General features: G+C 37.9%; 1 protein-coding gene across 7 annotated transcripts in view; it reads right to left on the bottom strand.

Moving 5' to 3' along the window:
* Window positions 1-24,451, bottom strand: part of ANKRD28 (ankyrin repeat domain 28) — a 221,893-nt gene that overhangs the window by 25,040 nt on the left and 172,402 nt on the right. For all 7 annotated transcript variants that reach the window (XM_010600471.3, XM_010600472.3, XM_023540020.2 and 4 more), the window contains 9 exons: window positions 21,842-22,054; window positions 16,500-16,578; window positions 15,449-15,563; window positions 13,368-13,450; window positions 11,713-11,776; window positions 10,522-10,590; window positions 7,908-8,048; window positions 1,697-1,808; window positions 710-736 (listed from right to left, as the gene is read on the bottom strand). In XM_010600471.3, the coding sequence (XP_010598773.1) occupies window positions 710-736; window positions 1,697-1,808; window positions 7,908-8,048; window positions 10,522-10,590; window positions 11,713-11,776; window positions 13,368-13,450; window positions 15,449-15,563; window positions 16,500-16,578; window positions 21,842-22,054 (903 nt within the window). The remainder of the gene's footprint in view (window positions 1-709; window positions 737-1,696; window positions 1,809-7,907; window positions 8,049-10,521; window positions 10,591-11,712; window positions 11,777-13,367; window positions 13,451-15,448; window positions 15,564-16,499; window positions 16,579-21,841; window positions 22,055-24,451) is intronic.

Here is a 24,451-nt window from a genome sequence, read left to right as displayed (position 1 = left end):
TAAATGTCAGAAGTGGAACTGTTATTTTTATTTATTTTGTTGTTGAATTACACACAGCAAAACACAGACCGATTCAACAGTTTCTACATATACAATTCAGTGACACTGAACGCATTCTTTGAGTTGTGCAACCATTCTCACCCTCGTTTTCCGAGTTGTTCCTCTCCCATTAGCGTAAACTCCCTGCCCCCAAGAGACCTGGTACTTTTAGATATACTATAGTTTTTCCCTTTCCCCAAGTTCAATTCCATTTTAGAGTATAAATTGGTAATTGAAGCGGTATGAAAAAATCCTAGACCATTATAAAAACTAATTCAGCAAGCTTATAGAACAGGACCATCTTGATAGTGTGATACGGACCACAGAGTAAGAGCCTGGAGGAAATGCTATTTAACTGCCACCAAGTAAGCAAACCTTAAGTCCCACATCCATGGTTTCTGTCACTATCTTTGCTCCCAGGGCTATAAAAAAACAGCTTCAGCTCTAATGAAAGCAAAGAAACAAAATTTACTTTTCAAATTTCTAGGTGAAGAAAGATTACTCTGTAGATGGTGAATCTCAAAAATGCTGTGCTGGCCAAAACAACAGTACTTAGAAAGAAAGGTTTACCACACAAATGTGAAGAGATCTTTCAGTACTGCTTAGTCTATTTCCCAAATGCCATATAATATATTCTGAATGGTAGGGGGAAAAAATGACCAATACTTACAACATCTAAAGGAGTTTCACTTGCAATCTGAAACAAAGTTCAAAACAAAAATATTTAGTTTAGAAAGTACTAGTATGTATGAAAGAGAAATGTTAACTGTAGGTTTTAACTTATATAGGACTCTGGAATTCTACTCTGAATCTGTGCTTCCTTTGCTTCCAAAAAACCCAAGTCCTTTGACGAATTAATTTTACAATAAAACAGACCACAAATCTGTACGCATGGGACTGTGATTTTAGTCTGAAGATGCTATAACACCTAAGAAAAAAGGTCTCATTGCTGTATCAGGGTTCTAAAAGCTATATTAAATATGTCAACTTCCTCTTTGTTTTATACCCATTCTTCTTAAACTGTATTTTCCCTTGAAAGGAAGAAGAGTTTAACATAATTCATAAAGGAAGTCTAAGTAAAGGAACCTGTAACATGAAGCTACTGTTCACATACCTAAGTATTGTTTCACTTGCTCCTTACTTTCCTTCTAGTTTGGCAAAGGGGGGTGAATTTGCGCATATTCCAGAATGAGACTACAGTTGAAATAAAAATTTCTTTTGCAGAAATAGAGTCTCCCTTATCAGGAGAGACTAAAATAAATGAGCCTCTCAGAATTCCCAGAATACACGGGGGTACCCTTCTTTTCACAGAGACATTTATTTCTCACATTAAGACACAGTCATAGCTCCAAAGAAGCTTCTAGAAAACATTTATTTAAGGAGGCAGGAGAAGTAAATGCTAGACACAGACATGGGGTAGTATAAGTGAAGGATGTAAGTAGCCCTCTCTAGGGATCTAATTTCTTCCTTCTTTGTTTTTGAAGGGAAAAGGGAATGAGAGACCTTACTGAGGTGAGTATGAATTTAAAAGGCGTATGGATTTTTAAAACATCAAAAAACAAAATAGAATGATTCTTAAAGCATTTATTCTCATTTTCTTTACATTATTATAATATAAACTCACGTAAGTCCTTCCACAAAAACTCCAGATCCTTACCAGCTGAAGACATAGGCGATGACCATAAGCAGCTGAATAATGAACAGCATTGTATCCTTGCTTGTCCCGGATCCCTGGATTTGCATCATTTCTTAGTAAGTATTCCAGGCACCTATATACAGTAACAACATACTCAAAATTCTAAATTCTGCATTTTAACCAATGATAAAACAGACAAATTAAAAACTGACAATTTTTTCTTATACTCAAGTTGGTAGAGAAATCATAAATACATCTGTACTGTATAAACCTGCTATTTACATGGCACTGACTATTAAAAAAAACAAAAAAACCAAACCCATTGCCATCAAGTCGATTCCAACTCATAGCAACCCTACAGGACAGAGTAGAACTGCCCCATAGAGTTTCCAAGGAGCGCCTAGTGGATTCGAACTGCAGACCTTTTGGTAGGCAGCCATAGCACTTAACCACTACGCCACCGGGGTTTCCACATTGACTATAAGTATCATAAGAAAAAAGAAAAAACCTCATAAGAAAATTTGATTTTGTTCATAAGTGGTCATCCCCAAAGACTGTCGGCAGGTGCGGTAGACCTGAAGGTTGTTTTTCACACAGTCACAGTCTATGGCACTGCCTACTCCACTCAAACAATGTCTGATATGATTAAACTCTTTGTGGTGGTGAACATACAATGTTGGCAATATCACTGCTTACCTGTATAGAACACATCGTGAGTATAATTTCTCAACAGTAAGCTCAAGAAACGGGATTAAGCCAAACAAACAAGAAATCATGATTGGAATTCAATTAAATGGTATGAAACCAAACAAATAAGAAATCATGATTGGAATCCAATTACCTGACAAGTATATAAACAGAGTAAAAGTGGTATATAGGTAATAAGAAAGGCCTTCCCATTAGGAGACACTTAATTTTATTCTTGTGCTACTAAAAAATGAGGAAAATAATTTTAAAGGGCACTATAAGGCCCACAATTTGTTATGATTTTAATGAATTTTATTGTTACTGTAGCAAAAAAAAAAAAAAAGTACTGGATTAGAGTACCAGTGATACAGCGCAAACCATTTCACCTTTATGGTAAAATGGGTTTTGTTTTATTACTTTGATAGATGTGGGTGGTGATACCAACTAAATAGTCTAAATTCTACTCATGCCCAAATTCTAAGTCTGTAAGTCTATTAACGTCCACAATACGTTCTGTGAAACCTATTGTGATTTGGATGTTGTGCAAACACCATATTCTATACAGGAGACAGGTGCGGATAGTCACCGGATGGTCTGGGACTGCCAGTGCTGCGATAAGGGACTTCGAGAAAACTGGTTCCGCTCAAGTCCTGCGTCGTCACGGCCCAGTCTCTGAGAGCTGCGCTTGGCCCCTGCCATAGCACACACATGCCATCCAGCTGGCCAGCGTCTTTTCCTTCCTGCCTTCCCAGTCCCCTCTAATGGGCTCTTCCATCCCCTGCTCACCCCTCTCCCACCTTCTCCTCTGCCTCCTCCCCTGGCTGCCTTTCCTGCTCTTCCTCCTGCTACTACCCTGGCTAGACCAGGACAACCCTTAGGCAGCCTTCACTGTGGGAGGAGCCTTGGCCTGGGGCCAGGTGTCTAGGCTGAGTGGGGCAGTGGCTTTGGTGGGGGTTCCCCCTTGCAGCTCTGGTGGTGCCTGCCTGAGGTGAGCACGATGGGACAGACAGCAGTGGATAGGCACCCGTACCCGCTCCGGGGCAGACCCCGAGAGCTAGTGAGAGACAGATTGGATCTCCATACTTAGTGAAGTACCTCTGCTATGTCCTGTTCGCCCACTAGAATTCTGAATCTATTATAATCTTATGTGACGACGGATGTACAGGCAGTCAGGCACTGTCTGAACGGACATTATGCAGTACATGACTATCCATGTACAACTAAAAGTTATCCTTTGGAACTGTCGTTGGTTGCCGTAGAATCCACTCTGACTAGTGAATAAGGAAGATATTTAAACTAGGTATCACTGATTGTGATCAAACAACAAATCTGACCCTAAACTTTCTGGTGTTTCATAAACTAGCTCTGAGGGAATTTCCAGAACAGGGTGTGTTTCAGGCAGTATACAAGCTGTTTGTATATAACCTTCTTAGGTGCCAACTCAGAGGACAGTGCTCACCGGGATGTAGAAAAGGCCTACAATAAAAATATCAAATACTTAGGAATAAATCTAAGGATTTCAAGACCTCTATACAAAAAACTGGAAACCCTGGTGGTGTAGTGGTTAAGAGCTACGGCTGCTGACGAAAAAGTCGGCAGTTCAAATCCACCAGGTGTTCCTTGGAAACCTTATGGGGCAGTTCTACTCTGTCCTATAAAGTCATTATGAGTTGGAATCGGCTCAAGGGCAATGAGTTTGGTTTATACAAAAAACTGTGATCCTATTTTTGTGAAAAATGCTAACCAACACCCAAAAGCAAAACAAACAAAAAAACACCCAACCTACTTTTTCTTGGAAACCCTGGTGGTGTAATGGTTAATTGCTATGGCTGCTGACCAAAAGGTCAGCAGTTCAAATCTGCCAGGCACTCCTTGGAAACTATGGGGCAGTTCTACTCTGCCCTATACGGTCACTATGAGTCAGAATCGACTCAACAGCAGCGGGTTTGGTATTTTTGGTTTTACTTCTTCTTACACATACACACCACACACACACACACCACTCATGGGTATAGGACAGTCCTAAGCCATCTTGCTCAAAGACAGCCTATTTCTCTTCAACTAGCAAAGAGAACTTATTAATATTTAATGTTTCTTGTGATAGCAACCATATATTTATTTGCTGGATTCTTAGACACGAAATAAGACTTTAGAGGATTTGCTGAGTCATCACAGTCTACAGCTAATGCAGACATCAGGATAACGGGAGTGACTAGTAGAATGAGTCAGGGAACATTTGATGTATTTTTCCAATATTTACACTGAAAGTGAGAAAGGAGGGACACAGGCAGAGAATTATAATTATTATATGTCACTTCGATATCAGTGTCAAAAATCCTAAAATATAAACAACTTTCCCTGGGGGGATTTTCTAAGCATAAGCTGTAATGCTGACAGGTGATTAGTGAACAATCATTTAAAAACACACACACAGTTATGCATTGAATTGTGTACCCCCAACATATGTATTGTAAATACTAACATCTATGTCTGTGGTTATAATCCCATTTGGGAATGGGTTGTCTTTATTATGTTAATAAGGCAGGATTACTATAGGGTAGGTCTTGAGTCAATCTCTTTTGAGATATAAGAAATTAAAGCAAGCAGAGAAGAGACAGGGTAAGACAGATGTCAAGATACATGGAGATCGCCAAGGAACCAGGAGGCAGAAGCTTAAGAGACAAGGACATTCTCTCTAGAGCCTGACACAGAAAGAAAGCCTTCCCCTAGAGCCGGCACCATGAATTCAGATTTCTAGGCTCCTAAATTGTGAGAAAATAAATTTGTTTGTTAAAGCCATCCACTTGTGCTGTTTCCGTTAGAGCACCACTAGATAATTAAGTTGGAGTGCCACTCTAACAAACACCTAAAATGTGTAAGCGGTTTTGGAATTGGTAATGGATAGAGGGTCAATGAGTTTTAAGGTACCTAGACTGTTGGTAGAATTATGGGTGTCAAAAGCAATTCTGGTGAGGGCTCAGAAGGAAGTGAAGATACCTATAAAGAAAGTCTCTATCGTCTTAGAGAATACCTATGGCGCCAGCAACAGAATGCTGCTAGAAATGTGGATGCTAAACGTGCTTCTGGTGAGGCTGTAAAAGGAAACGATGAACATGTGACTGGACAATGGAGGAAGGGCGATGTTCTTCATGCAGTGGCAAAGAACTTGTCTGAATTATGTTCATATGTTTGATAGAATGTAGAACTTTTAAGTGATGAACTTAAGTATCTGGTTGATGAGACTTCTAAGCGAGGTCTTAAAAAGACAATGTGGTTTCTCCTTGCCACTTGTAGTAAAATGTGAGAAGAAAGAAACGAACTTAAAAATGAACCATGTAAAATGAAAACAAAACTTGAAGATTTGGAAATTTTGCTGTACAAACTAAGAACACATGTCCTAGAATTTTCACCAAGCACACGGCTACACAATCTTTTGTCAAAGAGATTAAGCCTGTGACTGATGGATCTAACCAACTACCACAGCAGAAAAACCATCAGTGTAGCGAGAAGGGTACAGAGAAAAAACAGAAGGAAAGATTGCTGTCTACCAATTAGAATTCTATGGATAGGCAACAGGCCAAAGGAGCTACATCTGTTGTCCTCCAAGAAAAGAAGAGGACTATCCCTGGAGCAACTCAGAGATCAGCAGAACTGTTAGAAGGAGCACAGGAAGTGGGGCCTTCTCAGTTCCAAAGGGTGGGGCCACAGTCTCCTGAATCTCAGAGGGTAGAGCCATAGCCTCCTAGGTATGTGGCTGCTGTTTAGGTGTGTTAGGGGAATGTGGGCGGGGCTACCATGCCTAAGGGGCAGAAGAATGGCCAAGGGAGTGTGGACTAGGAGATAAGCTAGAAGAATGGGGCTCCCTAAAGCCGAGGGAGCAAAGTTGCCATCCCAGAGCGCCTGGAAGGTGGAGCTGAAGTCCAGTGTCAAGGGACCTCCACCCAGAATCCAAAGTGAATGGCAACACCTGAGTCTGAAGGGTGGGCCCATTGTCCAGATGGTCTCAAAGAATACAGAATTATTTTCAGGACTTCGGAGCTAATATAATTTGTTACGCTGGGGTTTGGACTTGCTTGGTGCCTGCCCTCCCTTCTTTCCCCCCGATTTCTTTCATCTGTAATGGAAATGTTTATCTTGTGCCTGTTCCACCATTGTACTCTGGAAACAGATAACTTATACCCTAGATTTCACAGGTTCACAGATGAATTTTGCCCGAGGATGGAATACTCCTAGTCTCACCCATATGTGATTTAGATGATTCAGAAGATGAGATTTTTGGATTTCGAGTTGATTTAAGACTTTGGGGATGATGTGATGGGATGAATGTGTTCTGTATATGGCAAAGACTCAAATTTTGGGGAGCCAAAGAGTGAAATGTTATGGATTAAATTGTGTCCCCCCAAAACATCCTAACCTCTATGCCTGTGGCTATAATCCCATTTGGGAAGGGGTTGTCTTTGTTATGTTAATGGGACAGGATTGCTGTAGGATGTGTCTTGAGTCAATCTCTTTTGCGATATAAGAGATTAAACAAGTAAGCAAGCAGAGAAGACATGGGGTATGGCAGATGTCAAAACACATGGAGATCTTCAAGGCACCAGGGAGCAGAAGTTGAAGAGTTAAGTACCATCCTCCAGAGCTGACAAAGAGAGAAAGCTTTCCACTAGAGCTGGCGCTCTGAATTCAGGTGCTCTGAATTCAGACTTAAATAGCCTCCTAAATTGTGAGAAAATAAATTTGTTTGTTAAAGCCATCCACTTGTGGTTACAGAAGCACTAGATAATCAAGACACATATATTATTGAATAATAGCAATTTGAAGCTATGAGTGTGTTTGTTTCTTAGAAAATATTTCACTCTTGCTTTGGCAGATACATGAATTAATCATGACAGATTTATCCTATTACTCAACCTATTCCTGGGAATTAAATCCTGGGGAATTTAGAAAGAAAAATCAACTGTTTAATGTCACTACATCTCTCATTCTTTTGTTCTCACTCAGTCATTCCTGGCCAACATTTACAATATTTTAGTAATATTTTGTACCCATATGTGCCAGGTTCTACCAGTTCAATTACTCCTTTTTTCAGATACCAATTTGCAGGATCCCTGCAAATCTAAACTCTCTACCTCTGAGGGATTCTTATGTTCCAATCTCTGTCCAAACTTCTGATAATATTGCCTGCATATTTCTCCTTTCTCCCTTCCCCCATGGCATACTTAAGACTGCAGCCTCTGAGAACAAGACAGATGAAAAAACATGGAGGTCATAGTAAAATGTGCTTTTGGCAGGGAGAATGAGAAGGGACCTTTAATCTTTCTTCCACCAGTACAGTTGGTGAAGCAGTTTGTTGAATAGGGACAGTAATAGCTATGATTTAGGAATTAGGAAACTAATTAATTTCCCATTCTAGAGACTCAGGGAAATAAAACCTGCAAAAAATACAAGTAGGATATATAAATTTGCAATTAAAAACAGCCATTCATATGGAAGATGCCAGCTTCTAGAAATAACAATCCTTCATATTCACCCATGAGACACTTACTTGCCATCTGTGTCTGATGTAGCTGCATAGTGCAGCGGTGTGCAGCCTCTTTCATCAAGGTCATTCACACTTGCTCCTGATCCCACAAGAGCAAACAGGCACTGGTAATTGCAGTTGGCAGCAGCATAGTGCAGTGGAGATCTTTTGTGCCCAAGGTAATAGAAAAACAAAAGCCAGGGGCATACGCCAGTAAACAAAAGTGTATTTTACTCTTATACCACCCAGTTACAAATATGATCTTTACACTGAGATTTAGATTGACTTCTGCCATAGACTAAGCCTTTTAGACGGCTGGACAGAAAACTAGAAGGAAAAAGTAAGGTTGTAGAGAGCTTCTAAGAAGAGAAAATAAGATGGAAATACAGTTAAATGATTTCATGGTCCCCAGACAGTAGCATGGCCCCCCCCACCCCCCATTCCTTCAGTGAATTATACCCTCAAGTTTTGCTTAGAAACTTGTTTATTTTAACTAAGCTTCTCCCATGCTAATAAAAATGTTCCGTGTAGGTTATATCCCAGGTAGCAGCCTTTGTTTGTGCATCAGCACAGGAATAAAGGGTAAGAGAAATATAGAAGCATTAAAAAGCATCCTTAGTTCTATTAACTGCATGATAGAGCTCCACAGTAATATCAGATTTCTTAATCAATTAAGGCATGGTTTTAAAGACTGCTCACTATTCAGAAGAGCTAGAGTTTTTTTTTTTTTTTTAATTTCAAAAGGCAGTATTTGTAGCTGTTTTTTTCCTGGTTACTGCAGTGAAACAGAATGTTACTAAATATAGGAGTCCCTATCTTAGGAGTGTAAACTATGTTGATGTGACAGAAAAGTATTATTTCGCCTTCTGGGATAATACTATAGAGATATTTTAAAAAACTTAAACAGCCCTGAATTATTTTCAAGCCTCTAAATTCAGAGTATGTTTAGAAGCTCTCCCTGTGATTTGTAGTACAGAATGCTTAAGATGCTACAAATTAACATAATTGGATTAAAACATAATTATAAAAGCAAATCATCTCTAAAAATACTGTATTTCCAAACCAAGCACGTGACTTTTATTTTGCAGGTCATTAGTTCCTCCCATTAGCAGGCTTATGGGAGCAGTCTGCTTCTCAAAGTAATTATAGGGTCAAATAGTAGTAGTTTTTCTTTTCTTATAATCATTTCTGGTCTTCTGTCACTATTGGCTTCCCCTCCTGCACTGCCCAATTACATCTACTAACACACATCTACACTTTTCCTTCTGACACACACCCTTCCCTGACATATACTCTGACATTCACAATTCTCTAACTCTGACACACACAATTTTGCTCATATTGCTGCCTCCATCTTTTAAACCAATTCAAACTGCTTTCAATCCTTTCCCATGTGATTCTAATGCAAACCAAAATCAAACCTGTAGCCGTCAAGTGAATTCTAACTCATAGTGACCCTACAGAACGGGGCAGAGCTGCCCCATAGGGTTTCCAAGGAGCAGCTGGTGGATTTGAACTGCTGACCTTTTGGTTAGCAGCCAGGCTCTTAACCACTGCACACCAGGGCTCCAGTTCTAATACACTCTGGATCAATTCCTATTCTAAGTAACTAAGTAGATAATGGTGACTTTAAGTACAGCTACCACAAATGCTACTATCAGTGAGTCCTGGGACTGAACAGTGAGAGTACTGGCCAAGCAATGAGAAAAAAAACAGAAGGGGAGAAAGGAAAATTATACATATATACTTATAACCTATTTCCTCCCTGTTTCTAGTGCTCAATATCCAGATATGGGTAGTAGAGTTTCTAACAAAGGAATAACTTGGGGAAAGGAGAACTATACTACTAAACCCTAGGTGTTTTGATTTCTTGAAGGAAAATAGGTGCCATGGGGTTTTACATTTCCATGGCCATAATTATGGAAGGGGAGGAGTGATATCAAGAGGTGTAGAGGTGCTTAAGAGGGTAAGAATGAATATTTAGAAGTTACCACCTTTAGTTGGTGGTGTAGATTGAATTGTGTCCTCTAAAAATGTGTGTCAACTTCGCTAGGTCATGATTCCCAGTATTGTGTGACTGTCCACCATTTTGTCATCTGATATGATTTTCCTATGTGCTGTAAGTCCTACCTCTATGATGTTAATAAGGCAGGATTAGAGGCAGTTATGTTAAGGATACAGGACTCAATCTACGAGATCAGTCTATCTCTTTTGAGATATAAAAGAGGGAAGTGAGCAGAGACACAGGGGGATTTCTTATCAAAAAGAAAGAAGAGCTGGGAAAGCAGCACATCCTTAGGACCCGGGGTCCCTGTGGTGAGATGCTCCTAGACCAGAGGAAGATTGATGACAAGGGCTTTCTCCCAGAACTGACAGAGAAAGCCTTCACCTGGAGTTTCCCTGAATTCTGACTGCTAGCCTCCTAGACTGTGAGAATAAATCTGTTTGTTAAAGCTACTTGCTTGTGGTATTTCTGTTGTAGCAGCACTAGATAACTAAGACGGCTGGGCCTCTCCGTAAATCATGATCACAATGCAATCTTGTTCAGTTAATTCTCATAAGTCAGTGAGAAGGTCAAGCAAGTCATTAAGTAAATAAAAGTAATTAGGCTCTTTTGAAGAACTGCATTATACCCTACCTCCCAAATTTGTCCTTTTTGTTGAAGTCTGCACCAGTATTCAGCAGAAGGTTTAGGCACTCCAAATTTCTATTCAGGAAAAATACATTAGAAACCTTAATTGTCACTGGTTTTATTATGAAACTGGAAGGTTTAAATCAGTATAAAAGCATGTTCCCAATGAGGGTAAATGTGGATAATACTGCATGGTCTACATCAAAATTGTAGGAGTACATTACACAAGTGGGTATTTCTGTAATTTAATTTTTATAAACCTGAACATCACCTTACTAAGTTGCAATGGAAACTAACTGCCAAATGAACACTCATGTTGTCTGCTGTCCTTCTGTAGGCAATTTACGTTGTGGTAGTTTTTAACTGACAGGTTTCCAGTGTGCTTGGAAGAACAAGTGGAGCCAGTCATATGTTCACAACCCATTTCTACAAATGAGACTGGCTTGGTGGTGATCTTGGTTAATCACACTTACTTTCTGAAGTTATTGTGATTTTTAAAAGTAATTATCACTGAGAATAAGGTTCTTTCAAAACATCCTTTAGATAGGCAATCATGAATTAAATAGCTTATCATAGATCCAGGCTTTAAATTATCAGACGTGTCAGACTAGCAGCATGCTTTCAGAGATTAACAGTTTTGGTTCATTCATACTAACTGCCTAGTCTCCCCAGTAGTAGTATTTAAAACTTAGTCCAAAATCTTCCAAACTCAAGATTCTCTCTTCTTATATATTAGTATGGAGTAGAGGCAAGACATAATCAGATCATCAACATTTTCCCCTCATGTTATAGTGATTAAAAAAAAAAAAAAATTTACCTATTTAAAGAATATTTGCACTAGTCAAAACATTCTGAATGTGTTTTCATATGAGGACATATCTTTTTAAAAAATTTATTTTCAGAAATCACTTCATTAGTTTTTTTCATTTATCCAGGAAATTAATATCTCTAATATAAAGCAACACTTCCTTTTGTAGGCTTATTCTTTCTCTTCCACTAACGAGGTATGACTTAATCTATAGAAGATGAAAAGAGCAATTCCTGCCACCTTGGATTTTCTTCTCCCAAACCATTCCTGTTATATTTTATTTCCTATTTTATGCTAGCCCAGAACTAGTAAGGAGAATCAAGGATAAGAGAAAAACTGCCATGATCAGCTATCTTTTTCTAAAAGAAATAAAAATACTTTTAACATACCCTCCAGCTGCAGCTGCATGTAGACAGGTTCTGCCAAAATCATCTGGGGTATCGATATCAAATCCTACAAGGATGAATATGTCTTATATGAATGTACATTACAGTATTATGTCAAGAAACACCAAGAATCATCCAGCCACAATCCCAAACTATGAATTCTGAATAGGTGTGAAATTAGTGGGTAGAAAATAAATTAATAATGTACATTATGAAAAATTTACTACTCAAAAATTGGAGCTTTTAGAAAAAGTGCTAGAGTGCTTGTTTAAAAAGGCATAGGAAACAATCGAATATTATTCAGCAACAAAAAGGAGTATTGATACATGCTATATGACATGGATGACCCTTGAAAACAGTATGCTAGTGAAGGAAGCCAGTCACAAAAGACCACATCTTGGGTGATTCCATTTATATGAAACGTCCAGAATAGGCAAATTTATAGAGAAGAAAGCAGAGTCGTGGTTGCTTAGGACTGGAGCGGAAAGTAATAGGAATTGACTACTAATGAGGTTTGTGTAGGGGTGGGGAGTTCTATAATTGACTGTGGTGATGGCTACACACCACTGTGAATATTACTAAAAAACACTGAACTGTCCACTGTAAGGAAACCCTGGTGGCGTAGTGGTTAAGTGCTGCAGCTGCTAACCCAGAGGTCAGCAGTTCAAATCTACCAGGCGGTCCTTGGAAACTCTATGGGGCAGTTCTACTTCGTCCTATAGGGTTGCTATGAGTCGGAATCGACTCGACAGCAGTGGGTGGATGGATCCACTTTGAACTGTATATTAGTGCTTTGTTATGTGTAGATTGTTATAAGCACTGAGAAGAGATTTTTATCACTCCCTTTCATGCATCTATGGGTATGTGAATACTTATGGACACATGGACACACGCACACACACAAATTAAAAAGAATCAAAACAAAATTAACTCACTTAAAAAAGATAATCAAGAAAAACCCAGACGAAGTGTCTTATTCTATAATGTTAATCTCACTGAATTTTACCTATAATTCTTTCAACAAACATGAGTGTTAATATACAAAACTGTTCATGTTTCTTAACATTGAGTAATAGAATATCATTTAAAATCAGTGAAGTCTTATTACATATTTAGTAATTCCATACATTTAATAAGGTCAGAGTTTTATAATAATATTTACAGAATGCCACTGATCCTGTTTTGTCTTAAACCAACTATGCTTACGGTGTTTAAACAGTAATTAGACACGGTATAAATAATTCCACAAACCTAGTAGAAGATTCTGTAGAATGGTCCTTGGCTTTAAAAAAAAGAAGCCAAGTCCAAAAAGACATGCAAATGAAGATATTTTGCTTCTAGATATAAAGGGCCAAGCCAGGAAGATCACCATCCAATGTACAGGAGCTGCTCTAGAAATACTCCACACCCCACTCCCTGACTAACACAGGAGAGGAAATCACTGGAAAACAAAAAATTTCCCAGAGCTGAAGAGAAAATCGAGTCCTGAAATTAAAGGACCCAACTAACATCTTCTAAGAAGGGCTAATGAATGATCCTCTTTTGAACACACCTATCTGTACATTTAGGAAAAGCAGAATAAAAGAGATAGTCTTAAAATTTGGGGGGCTGGGGAGACAAAGAAAGGAGAATCAGTTTGCTAATAAGGTTCTGCTTACCTGAAGAAAGCAGCTTTCTGCAGCAATCTGAAAAGCCACTTAAGGCTGCCAAATGGAGGGGGAACATTCCATGTATGCCCCGCCTAAGGAAAGCAAGACAGTACTCTCATTACAGCACAAGAAAATGCAATCATTTAAGTAAATTACATGGAAATTACGTAAGTGAGAATCAACTAGATCAGTCAAAATCTCCAGCACTTTAGCGAAGAATCTGGCAGCATCTAGTAAGGTTTCAGGTAGGCGTAACTTAATTAACCAGCAATTCTCCTAGAGTAGGGTCTTTCAGACTCAGCACTATTGCATTTTGGACTTTGTTGTCTGGAGACGGACGGGGTGGCGAAAGCTGTCCCATGCACTGTAGGATGTTCAGCGGCGTCCCTGAGCTCTATCCATTAGGTGCCGGTAACAACTTCTCCCAATTTTGACAACCAAAAGTATGTCCAAACATTTGCCTGGGGAGCAAAATTCACACCACCACCACCACCACCTCCTGCCCACCACTGGGAATCCTTCCCACAGAGAAACACACACAACAATGTTCACTGCAGTATTTCTTGTAATAGGAAAAAAAATATTGTATCCACATGACTGAATTAACAGTTTGTTTTAAAAAAAGAAGTTGCAAAAAAAAAAAAAAAAAAGAAGATATATGTAGTAGCATTCCATTTACAGAAGGTCTAAAACTTGTCAATAAATATATAAATAAATGTAATAAAAGTATTAAAAACATACACAGGGATGATGAACATCAATTTAAGTGGGTTTTTTTTTTAAAGTAATTTATTTTTGTTGTTAATATACACAGAAGAGTACACACCAATTCAACAATTTTACATGTATGACTCAGCGACACTGATTACATTCTTGGAGGTGTGTAACCATTCTCACTCTCGTTTTCCAAACTGTTTCTTCTCCATTAACATAAACTCACTGCCCTCTGTCTAATCTTTTGAGTTGCTATTGTCAATTTGATCCCACATAGATAGATCTCAAAAGAGCACAATACTCAAGGCAGACATTTTTTAGTAGTTAAGCTAAACTTTGGTTTTAAGAAGATTTTAGTGGTATTTTTGGTAAGGGTGTTTACTTTTGCAGAGAGTGCAAGAGAACCCATCTTTCAGTAAAATTTTACACGGAAACTTTAAGATATAGAACAGCTAAAAGTGAACTGTTCTAACCAAAGCAGGGGATAGGGGTCTCCCAGCAGCAGCTACCAAAGCGTCTCTGAGTTCTGCAGAAGACAGTGTGAACATCACTATCTTCAAATACTGTTTGGATAAAAAAGAAAAGCATTTGGTATGCACCATATTTTTTCAGGTCTTTATTTACTTCTAGATTAAAAATAGAGACTTCCTGATCAAAATGGGGAAAATACAGAATTTAAAATTTTCATGGACTCCAGACTTTCCAGAGCCATGAAGGCTGGATGAACCCCTGAAACTATTACTCTGAGATGATAATCTTTAAACCTTAAACCAAAAACATCCCCTGACGTCTTCTTAAAACCAAAAAATCTAGCTTAACCAGTAAAAGCATCTGCCTGGAGCATCATACTCTTTTAAGAACTATCCATATGGGATCAACTTGAAAGATTACTTAAGAGCCTTAGGGGGTAGTGAGTTTATGTCAACGGGGGAGGAACAACTCAGTAAAGGAGGGTGAGAATGGTTGCACAACTAGAAGAACGTAATCAATGTCACTGAATTGTATATGCAGAAAATGATGAATTGGTGCATGTTTTGCTGTGTGTATTCTCAACAACAACAAAATTAAAAAAAAAGAGAGAGAGACCACAAAAATTACAAGCTTTGATCAAAATTGTGTATTATTCGTAATCTAGAAAGAACTGGGGTAAAAAAGCGAAACAAAAATACTTTATGCTGGCTTACCAACTAAAATTGTACTTAAACAGTCTATCTCATCACATTGTCAACACAAAAAGATAAAGAAAAAGCTCAAACAATTAGTACGATATCGAGGACAAAGCCCCTATTTCCACCGCGAAGATGTGGAGAACTGAAATCCACTTTCGTCTGTGCGTCCCTGTCACAGCTCGCAACGCCTTGGTGAGTGCTACTTACTTTGCCGTGTCAGCACCACTTGTAATAAGAGTGTTGATCAGCAGCTCGTGGCCATACCGAGCTGCTATGTGCAAAGGGGTGTTGCCATTCTTATCCTCACAGTCGATTACAGCTCCTGCCATAAAGAATGCATTGTTAGACTCTGGACTATATAAAGGTCAGTCAAACCTATCACATGAAAAAGAATATAAAATGCTGCTCGAGCACAAACTAATGGATATAACAATTCCAGCTAGATTTTAGTCACAGAATATTTATTAGGCCAGGCACTAGGGTTAGAGATGTCAGTTTAAAAGTAGTTTTGAGAACTGAGCATAAGATTTTAATAGGTTTTCAACTGACAAAAGGTTCTGAGGTCCAGTAAGTTTGGAAATCAATGTATTACAACAAAATTAACATATTTCTTTAGAGTAAGACTTCTCAGACCTTTAATGCATATACTCTGTGCATCATCAAGAAGGCTGCATGCATGCTTCACAAATGACTTGATCATGAACCTACTCCTACTTTTCCCTTGTAAAACCATTAACACCTATTATTTTGAGGACTACTAACAAACACCTCCTTAGAACATACATGGCTTGGGAAACAATGATTTAAAGCAATGCATTTAAAAGTTCTTTTTATTTAAAAGGTTACTTTGTCTAGTACTAATTCAAATGCACAAGAACACAAGTTCAGAAAATAAAATCCTGACATAGTTCAACATGTTCAATAGAGGAAAAACGATAAATACAACAGATGTCTGTTCATATATATACAACAAATTACAGCAAGAAGGCAATTTTATGCTTAGCAACGTTTAAGAGAGTAATCACTAACTGCTAGAAAAATAATAATGTAGTTCAGGGGAAACAAAGCAAAAATAAATGAAAAAAAAAGTATGAAAGACACATACATAGCATTCTATATTCTTTATTACTTGACTTCATGAGATATGAAGTCAAATATTAAAAATATATAGGCTGCTATGACAATTCTTCAATGCCATTCATTCTGTGGATATTTTTACTACATTTAAGAAAATAAAAAAAACAGAAATACTTTTTACCACTCTGGATAATGGTTTGTGATCTGGAGAATCTACCGTGGAGGGCAGTCATGTGCAGTGGGGTTTTCCCATCTTTGCTCTGAAATAATTGAACAAAATAAATTTAAGATAACCCTATTGTGCCCATAATATGTAATTCTTAGTTTTATTTTGAATATCCTCTTGTATTTTAGTTTATATGAATATTGCTCAAGCATTAAGTTCAACTGAAGCCACTGGAAAGAAAACACATAAAGCAGTCGCTGTCAAGCTGACTCTGACTTGTGGCTGCCCGGTGCGTGTCCGATCAGAGTAGGACTCTGCTCAATGGGGTTTTCAGGAGCAGATCACCAGGTCTTTTTTCCAAGTGCCCCTGGGTGGACTTGAACATCTCTCTTTTGGTTACCAGCTAAGTGCATTAACTCTTTGCACTACCCAGGGACTCCAGGAAGTAAAACTGTTACTTAAAGTTATGAACTAACATGTTTAAGCATGTGCCTCATAAACTACAAATATACAAAACAAAAAACCTCGATGCCTACAGTTTGTAAAAAGCTGTTAATATCATTCTTATTTCATAGGTGGGGAAACTAAAGCACAAGGATTTTAAATGATTTGGCTAAGACACATAATAGAGAGCGGTAGCCAGGATATGCTTCCCAAGTTCTGGACTCAAAATTTCTCATTGCTATAATGCTTTTATTCTAAAGAAATCCTGAATCCCTCCTCAATTAGGAAAAAGCGTATGTCAGAACTAACTTCAGCCATCAAAATTATAAAAAATTATATAATTTGTTTATAATTATCTATAATAAAAATTTTGGGCTCTTTTCTCAAACTACTTAAAATAATAAATCAGATAGACTGGCTGTGCAAGTGTATATGTCATGTTGAAATTCTGAAATTCTAAAGGAGCTCCAAAACGATCCCTGAATTAGGTGATGTGTTTTTCTTCCCTAAAATCTTTTGGTTAATCAAAACCAGTATACATGACCACACAAAGGGAAGGGACTGTTCTGCAACTCCTAATCCCTCAGCTGTATTCAGCGTACTTTCTGCATATATACTCAAAATTGAAAAATGACACATAAGATATCTTTAAGAAATTCTCAGACATTTTAATAATGGAACATTAGAACATCATCATAAAGGTAATACATCATCTCGGTATTCAATTCCATAATTTTATATAAATTTTTTCAAGCAAGCAAGGGATCCAGTTGGCAAGTAATCTTAGAGAATCTTCAATCATTTGGAGGCAGTGTGTGCACAGGACGGAAAAAACAAAAGACACACATAGAATCTGGAATCAGAATAACCTGAGCATGAACCCTGGCTCTGCCACATACCACAAGTAAGATTTTGGACAAGTTGCCTAACCTCTTTGAGCCTTCACTTCCTCTGTTGAAAATGGGGATGCTTTTTTTTATCACCTATGCTCTGTAAGTCTGCTGTGCAGAGTAAATACAACAAACTTTGTAAAACAGCCATTTAACACACCAGTGCCTGTTACAGTATGAACTATTATTTCTATCTGCTGTTCTTTTTTAATTTATTTGCCAGTTGTTATTCTTTTAGCCAGAAAAAAACAAAAGAAAATTAAAAAGCACAAAAGGATTTTAGTAAAGGGATTCTGGCTTCTAGTGTCTTTTCTTAAATGTCCGCTTTATGGTATATCTTGATTTTTAATGTTAATCTTTCGCCTACATTCTCAAACGTAAATGAATAAATAACCTGTAATAAAACTTTGAGTTCATAAGGTAATTAAATTTAAAAGACATAAACAGATAACCTACATAGCAAGCACTATGTTCTAAAAAAAAAAAAAAAGTTCTAAGCACGGTTTTAAAGCACTTCATATTTATTCATCATTTAATCCTCACAATAACCCTATGAGATAGGTGTCATTAACCCTATTTTACAGATGAGGAAATTTAGGCCCTGGAGTTAAGTAATCTGCCAAGTACTTTACTATAAATCTGTAAGTGCCACTGGGTGGGTCACCATTCTTACATTCTATGGTCATAAAATGTATTCCTAATGCACAAAGGAAAAAAAGATTCCGATTCCCACCTGAAAAGTTCCCCTTAAGTCAACATTGGGGAGGAGCACATTTCTTTCTTTCTAAATTGGGGAAACAATGGGGAGATTTTTTAGGTTACCTTAAATCATTTTAGACTCAAACTAGGAGTCTTAAATAAAAAACAGAAACCCAAAACCAAACCAAACCCGTTGCCATCGAGTTGATTCCGACTCATAGAGACCCTACAGACAGAGTGCAACTACCCAGTAGGGTTTCCAAGAAGCAGATGGTAGATTTAAACTACCGACCTTTTGGTTAGCAGCTGAGCTCTTAACCATTGCACCACCAAATTCCTAAGAGCTGGTTTCACAGGCAGCCAAAACAAAAACAAAAAAAGCCACACGCAGTACTGACCAAGATTTATTCCTAAAGAAGAACAGGAAAGGATAAAAGCCAAAATCAAACCCACTGCTGTTGATTCCGACTCATAGTGACCCTATAGTACACAGGAGAACTGCTCCATAGGGTTTCCAAGGAGTGCCTGGTGGATTCAAACTGCTGACCTTTTAATTGGCAGCTGAATTCTTAAGGACTACGCCACCAGGGTTTCTAGGATGTGGGATGCGGATGGGAAAGGGTGTGAGTGATGTGATGCAGAAGGGCTCATGGTAGGTCAGGTTATAAAAGCCAGACTCATACCGCCTTTTAAACCCCATTCATTCTATCACTTTGTAGGACAATCACTTCGGAAACTTAGAAACCAAATTATTACAACCTTAAACTCACACTCCAATCTCTAGTCACAACAAAATGGAGAATGGGGTAGGAGGTGAAGATGAAGCAGGGACAAAGGGGAGATACTATGATACAGAGGCATGAGGGGTAGCAAATTTTTTTTTTTTTTAATATTATAGGGTAAGTGTCAAGACCTTAGTCCCTTAGTCAATCAATAATTTGATGAACACCGATTTGACAATTATAGGAAATAAAGGTGTCCAGAATGAATACATATTCTCTTGCTGGTTGAAAACTCACAGCTATCAACAATTTTTATGTAATTTCAGAGTTGGAAGGATCTTAGAAGGCATCAATAACATGGGCAATGTGTTCCAACAGAATTCGGCAAAAATATAATTGAACCACTTTATATAAATGGGATGTCATACGACTTTAGTCAAGGTTAAAATTCTGTTTTCAGCCAACATCACAGGCTGTTGCCTTCAAATCTACTTACTCACATCTTAACTTCCTTGGTAAAAAATTCCTTTGTCATATATAAAACCTGTCACTGATTTCTTTTAAACTCCAAATTGAATCATCAGTGTGAGTATTATAACAATTTAGTCTCTAATAGGACTGATGCTCAATTCTAAATTTCAAAAGAAAATATAGAAAAAAAATCAGTTACTGGAGTCAACTATGTAGATACCAATATACAAACCAAGCAATTCATTCTCACCAAATTAAATATTTGTGCCTAAATGGCATTGTATAAAACAAATGGGGAGCTCAATCTTTACCTTTTAAAGACACCATTATATAAGTGGAAAGTTGTATAATAGTTATGATATAGGTAAGCTTCCTATTTCCATGATACTTAATATTTTAACACACAAAGATTTTAACTGCAGCCACTTCATGATCATAAACAAGTCTCATAGAAATTGAAAAAATATGTTGTGGTCTTTGCTTTTAAGGAATGTTAAGATAATTTCAAAATTTCTATTTTTGAAATAGCCTAATCTTCATTAAAAATACTGCTGTGCCTCTGACAAAAAAGGCACCAAAGAACCCTTCCCCCTCCGCCCCCCGAGTTTAATTATTTTTTGGGTCCTGATTATCCAAATAGCAGAAACCCTTCAAATTAAAATAAGCAGTTCAAAATCATTATCAATAAATTTTTAAGTAATTACTTAAACTATTTAAAAAACAAAACTTTGGTAGGGATCTGACCGAGAACTGAAAACTGTAAATGTATATTCTTAAGACATTTTAACCCTAAGCATAACAGGGGTTGTTTATATTAGCTCATATGTCCTTCTTTCCGTCTGATTTGTATAAATTTTGTCACTTAGCTGGGAAAGGGGGCAATTTAGACCTAATTACAGATGGACTTGCTGCTGCTACAGCTGTTGGGATAGGACAGTGGCATCACTGAAGGCTTTTTAGAAGTTGGGTAAGAAAGTGAATTTCTTTCTCTATCAGCCTGAAAGACACTGGCATATCACACCTGCAAAACGACATGTAATTAAAGCCCTCTGAAGACCACATTTTAAGCTTAATTTTTTTTTTTCCTAGTCCTAAACGGTTTAATTTTGTTTATGGTTTTCTTCATACCACAAGACGCGGTTTGGCAAGTGCCCGCCCAATGGATGAACTGATGAATCAATATCAGAAATGATCGGTGAAAGCACCTTGGAAAAGCTGGAATGATGATTATATATTATAAAGAAGTGATGCTCGAAACTTTGGTTGCATTGTGCTTTCTCAAAGAATTGTACAGTGAAAGTACATTTATTTTGGTTCCAGAATTTTCTCGTATTTCTGAAACCCAAATGTTCCCTCCTGAAAGTGACTGTGACCAAATAAACAAATGCAACTATTCTTTATGTGCAACAGATATTTTGTGTTTCCAAAATCGTGAAAGATTTCAAAACAGAACAGTTGAAAAACTTGTAAAGTGAGCATCCATATACATATCATCTAGAGTCTACCGCTGAGCTTTTACTATATATGTGCTTTGCCACGTATCAATCTCTCCATCCACCATTTATTTAATTCTTCTTCTTATCTGATGCATTTTAAAATTAGTTGTAGACTTTAAGTATGCCACTTCTAAACACTTCAGCATGCATATCATTAACTAGAGTTCAACATTAGTTTTCTTCCTTCTGAGGGAAAATTTATATACAATTAAGTGTACAAATCTTATATACACCACTTTATGACTTTTGACAAATGCTTATCTGTATAACTCAAAGCCTTCTCAAAATGCAGACTACCGCCATCACCACTGTAAGTTCCCTCATGTCTCTTTCCCAGTCAACTCCTCTGCTACCCTCTCCTCACAGAGGTTAACCATCATTCTCCGTTTTTTCAACTAGAGATTCTTGAACCTTGTATCAATGAACTTTTGTCTGATATAGAACCTTCTGTAAGTGGAATCGGTAAATACTTTTGTGTAAGGCTTTCATTCAGCAAAATATTTTTAAGATTCATCTGTTTTCTTAAGGCTATCAGTATTTTATTCCTTTATTGCTGAATGGTATTCATTACTGACATTGTTTTAAACATAGAACTCCTAAATCCGTAAAGTATGGATTCTGATTTTGTTTCATACCTTCATATTGACATCAGCTCCATTGCTAACCAGAAGCTCCAAACACAACGCTCCATGCGTTGATGCAGCAGCAAAGTGCAAAGGAGTAAATCCTTTTTCATTCTTTTGATTTACATTAGCACCACAGTCTATCAGCTCATTCACTACAACATCCTGTCCATTATAGCAGGCTACATGAAGAGGTGTATTTCCATAAGCATTTGGTTCATTCATCTATTGGGAGAAAAAATGTAAATGTTAGGGTAGTCTTACTAATTGTCACTGCTGTAAATTATTTTAGCAACCTTGTAATTGGTGTCATATAGATTTTGTACACGCAGAAAACATAATTCACATAAACAAAGACAACCTCAGGGCAAAACTGAATGATTCCAAGAGATGTTTCAGGAAAATGAAACCAAAATAATGTACTTTTAAAAGCCAAAACAAAAATACACTGAAAATTCTAAATATATTCAACAGCATGCATATTTTCAAACTTTTCACCCTGTAGTAATGAAAGACTGAAGTCAGTAATGAAGTAGACTCAGTATTTTAAGAAACAAGTGGTAGTGTCTTCTACTTACTTAATTCATTTTTGCTACAGGCTTGGGTTCTAGATATTTTCCAGCCTTACACGTTGACATTTTGCCAAAGGTCCAAAGAATGTGCTCAAGAATGAGAAATAATTCAAGCAACTCAAGTTTTTTTCTTTCTAATTCCAATGAACAATATGAGGCAACACTTTGAAGTTTAGATGACTTTTGTGTAATAAACAAATTGGCCTAGCCTAAAAAAAGGTATGGCCTTTGCCCTCAGCTTCTGGGTGATCTATGTCATATCTAATTAGGAGTGTTCTTGTTTAGGGTGGGAGCTGGTCACACCAGAAAGAACCACCATGTAATTTAGGGTGGGGATTTTGGGTCACTCAGTATCAGTGGACCAGAAGATTGATGGTGTGGGCAATCAGTCGATAAATCATGCCTACATAATAAAGTCCCAATAACAACTCAGAACAATGAAGCTCAAGTGGGCCTCCCCGGCAACACTTCATGTGTACTGTCACACATCGCCGTGAGGAGTAATGTGTCTTCACTCCACTGGAACAGCGCAAAGGAAGCTTTGCATTTAGAGCCCTTGGGGACCCTACCCTACGCATCTCAGTGATCTTAATCTGTATCCTGTCCCTGTAAAAACTGTACCCTTGAGTATGACAACTTTCGGTCAGTTCTGTGAGCCTTTCTAGCAAATTATCAAAACTGAGGGTGATTTTGGAAACTACCCAAACTTGCAATTGGTGTCAGAAGTGTGGAGAGTGTGCCTTATAACTTTGTAGCTGGCCCCAATTTATCACAACTTAATATTTTCTTTTCTGAGATCCCTGGTAAAAGAAATTAGAGGAAGTAGAAAAGTAACACTCAACTTTATTTAAAGTACCTAGGTTACATTTCTGTTTATATTACACCATATTCTTTTGATCTTTCCATTATCTGTAATCCTTACTTTCTAAGAAGTCCATTTTAAAAAAAAGAAGTTAGGTCGTACCAAATGCTTGACAGACTCTTGGTGGCTCAGGGCAGAAGAGAAAGAAAAAAAGTATGGCAAAATTAAAATGAAAATTAGAAAGACCACACATACTGAGTTAAGTAGTGTCCTTCAAAATTTCATGTCCACCTCGAACCTGTGAATGTGACCTTATTTGGAAATAAAGTCTTTGCAGACGTAATCAAGTTAATATGAGGCCGAACTGCATTAGTGTGGCCCCTAATCCAATTAATGGTGTCCTTACAAGAAGAGGGAAATCTGGACGCAAATATACACAGGGAGAATGCCATGTGAAGACAAGAGGCAGAACTCGGAGCAATACGTCTATAAGCCAAGGAAAATGAAGACTTATCAGCAACCACCGGAAGCTAGGAGACAGGCATGCAATAGATTCTCCCTCAGAACCTCCAGAAGGAACCAAATTGACAATCTATTGTTTCAGACTTTCTGGTAATCTGTTAAAGCAGCCCCAGGAAACTAATTATTGCTGTTGTTAGGTGCCATGGAGTCAGTTCTGACTCAGTGATCCTCCGTACAACAGAATGAAACACTCCTGGTCCTGTGCCATCTTCACAATTGTTGTTATGCTTGAGCCCATTGTTGCAACCACTGCGTCAATCCATCTCACTGGTGGTTGTCATGGAATGAATTGTGTCCCCCCAAAATATATGTCAACTTGGTTAGGCCATGATTCCCAGTACTGTGTGGTTGCTCTCGATTTTGTGATTGTAATTTTATGTTAAAGAGGATGAGGGTGGGATTGTAACACCCTTACTAAGGTCACACCCCTGATCCAATGTAAAGGATGCTTTCCTGGAGTGTGGCCTGTACCACCTTTTATCTTACAAGAGATAAAAGGAAAAGGGAAGCAAGCAGAGAGTGGGTACCTTATACTACCAAGAAGCACCAGGAGCAGAGTAAGTCCTTTGGACCCGGGGTTCCTGCACAGAGAAGCTCCTAGTCCAGGGGAAGATTGACGAGAACGACCTTCCTCCAGACCAGATAGAGAAAGCCTTCCCTTGGAGCTGACACCTTGAATTTGGACCTCTAGCCTACCAGACCATGAGAAAATACATTTTTCTTTGT

The sequence above is a fragment of the Loxodonta africana genome, chromosome 27 (genome assembly GCF_030014295.1).
Source record: "Loxodonta africana isolate mLoxAfr1 chromosome 27, mLoxAfr1.hap2, whole genome shotgun sequence".
Taxonomy (NCBI): Eukaryota; Metazoa; Chordata; class Mammalia; order Proboscidea; family Elephantidae; genus Loxodonta; species Loxodonta africana.
This window is presented reverse-complemented; position numbering and strand designations above follow the sequence as displayed.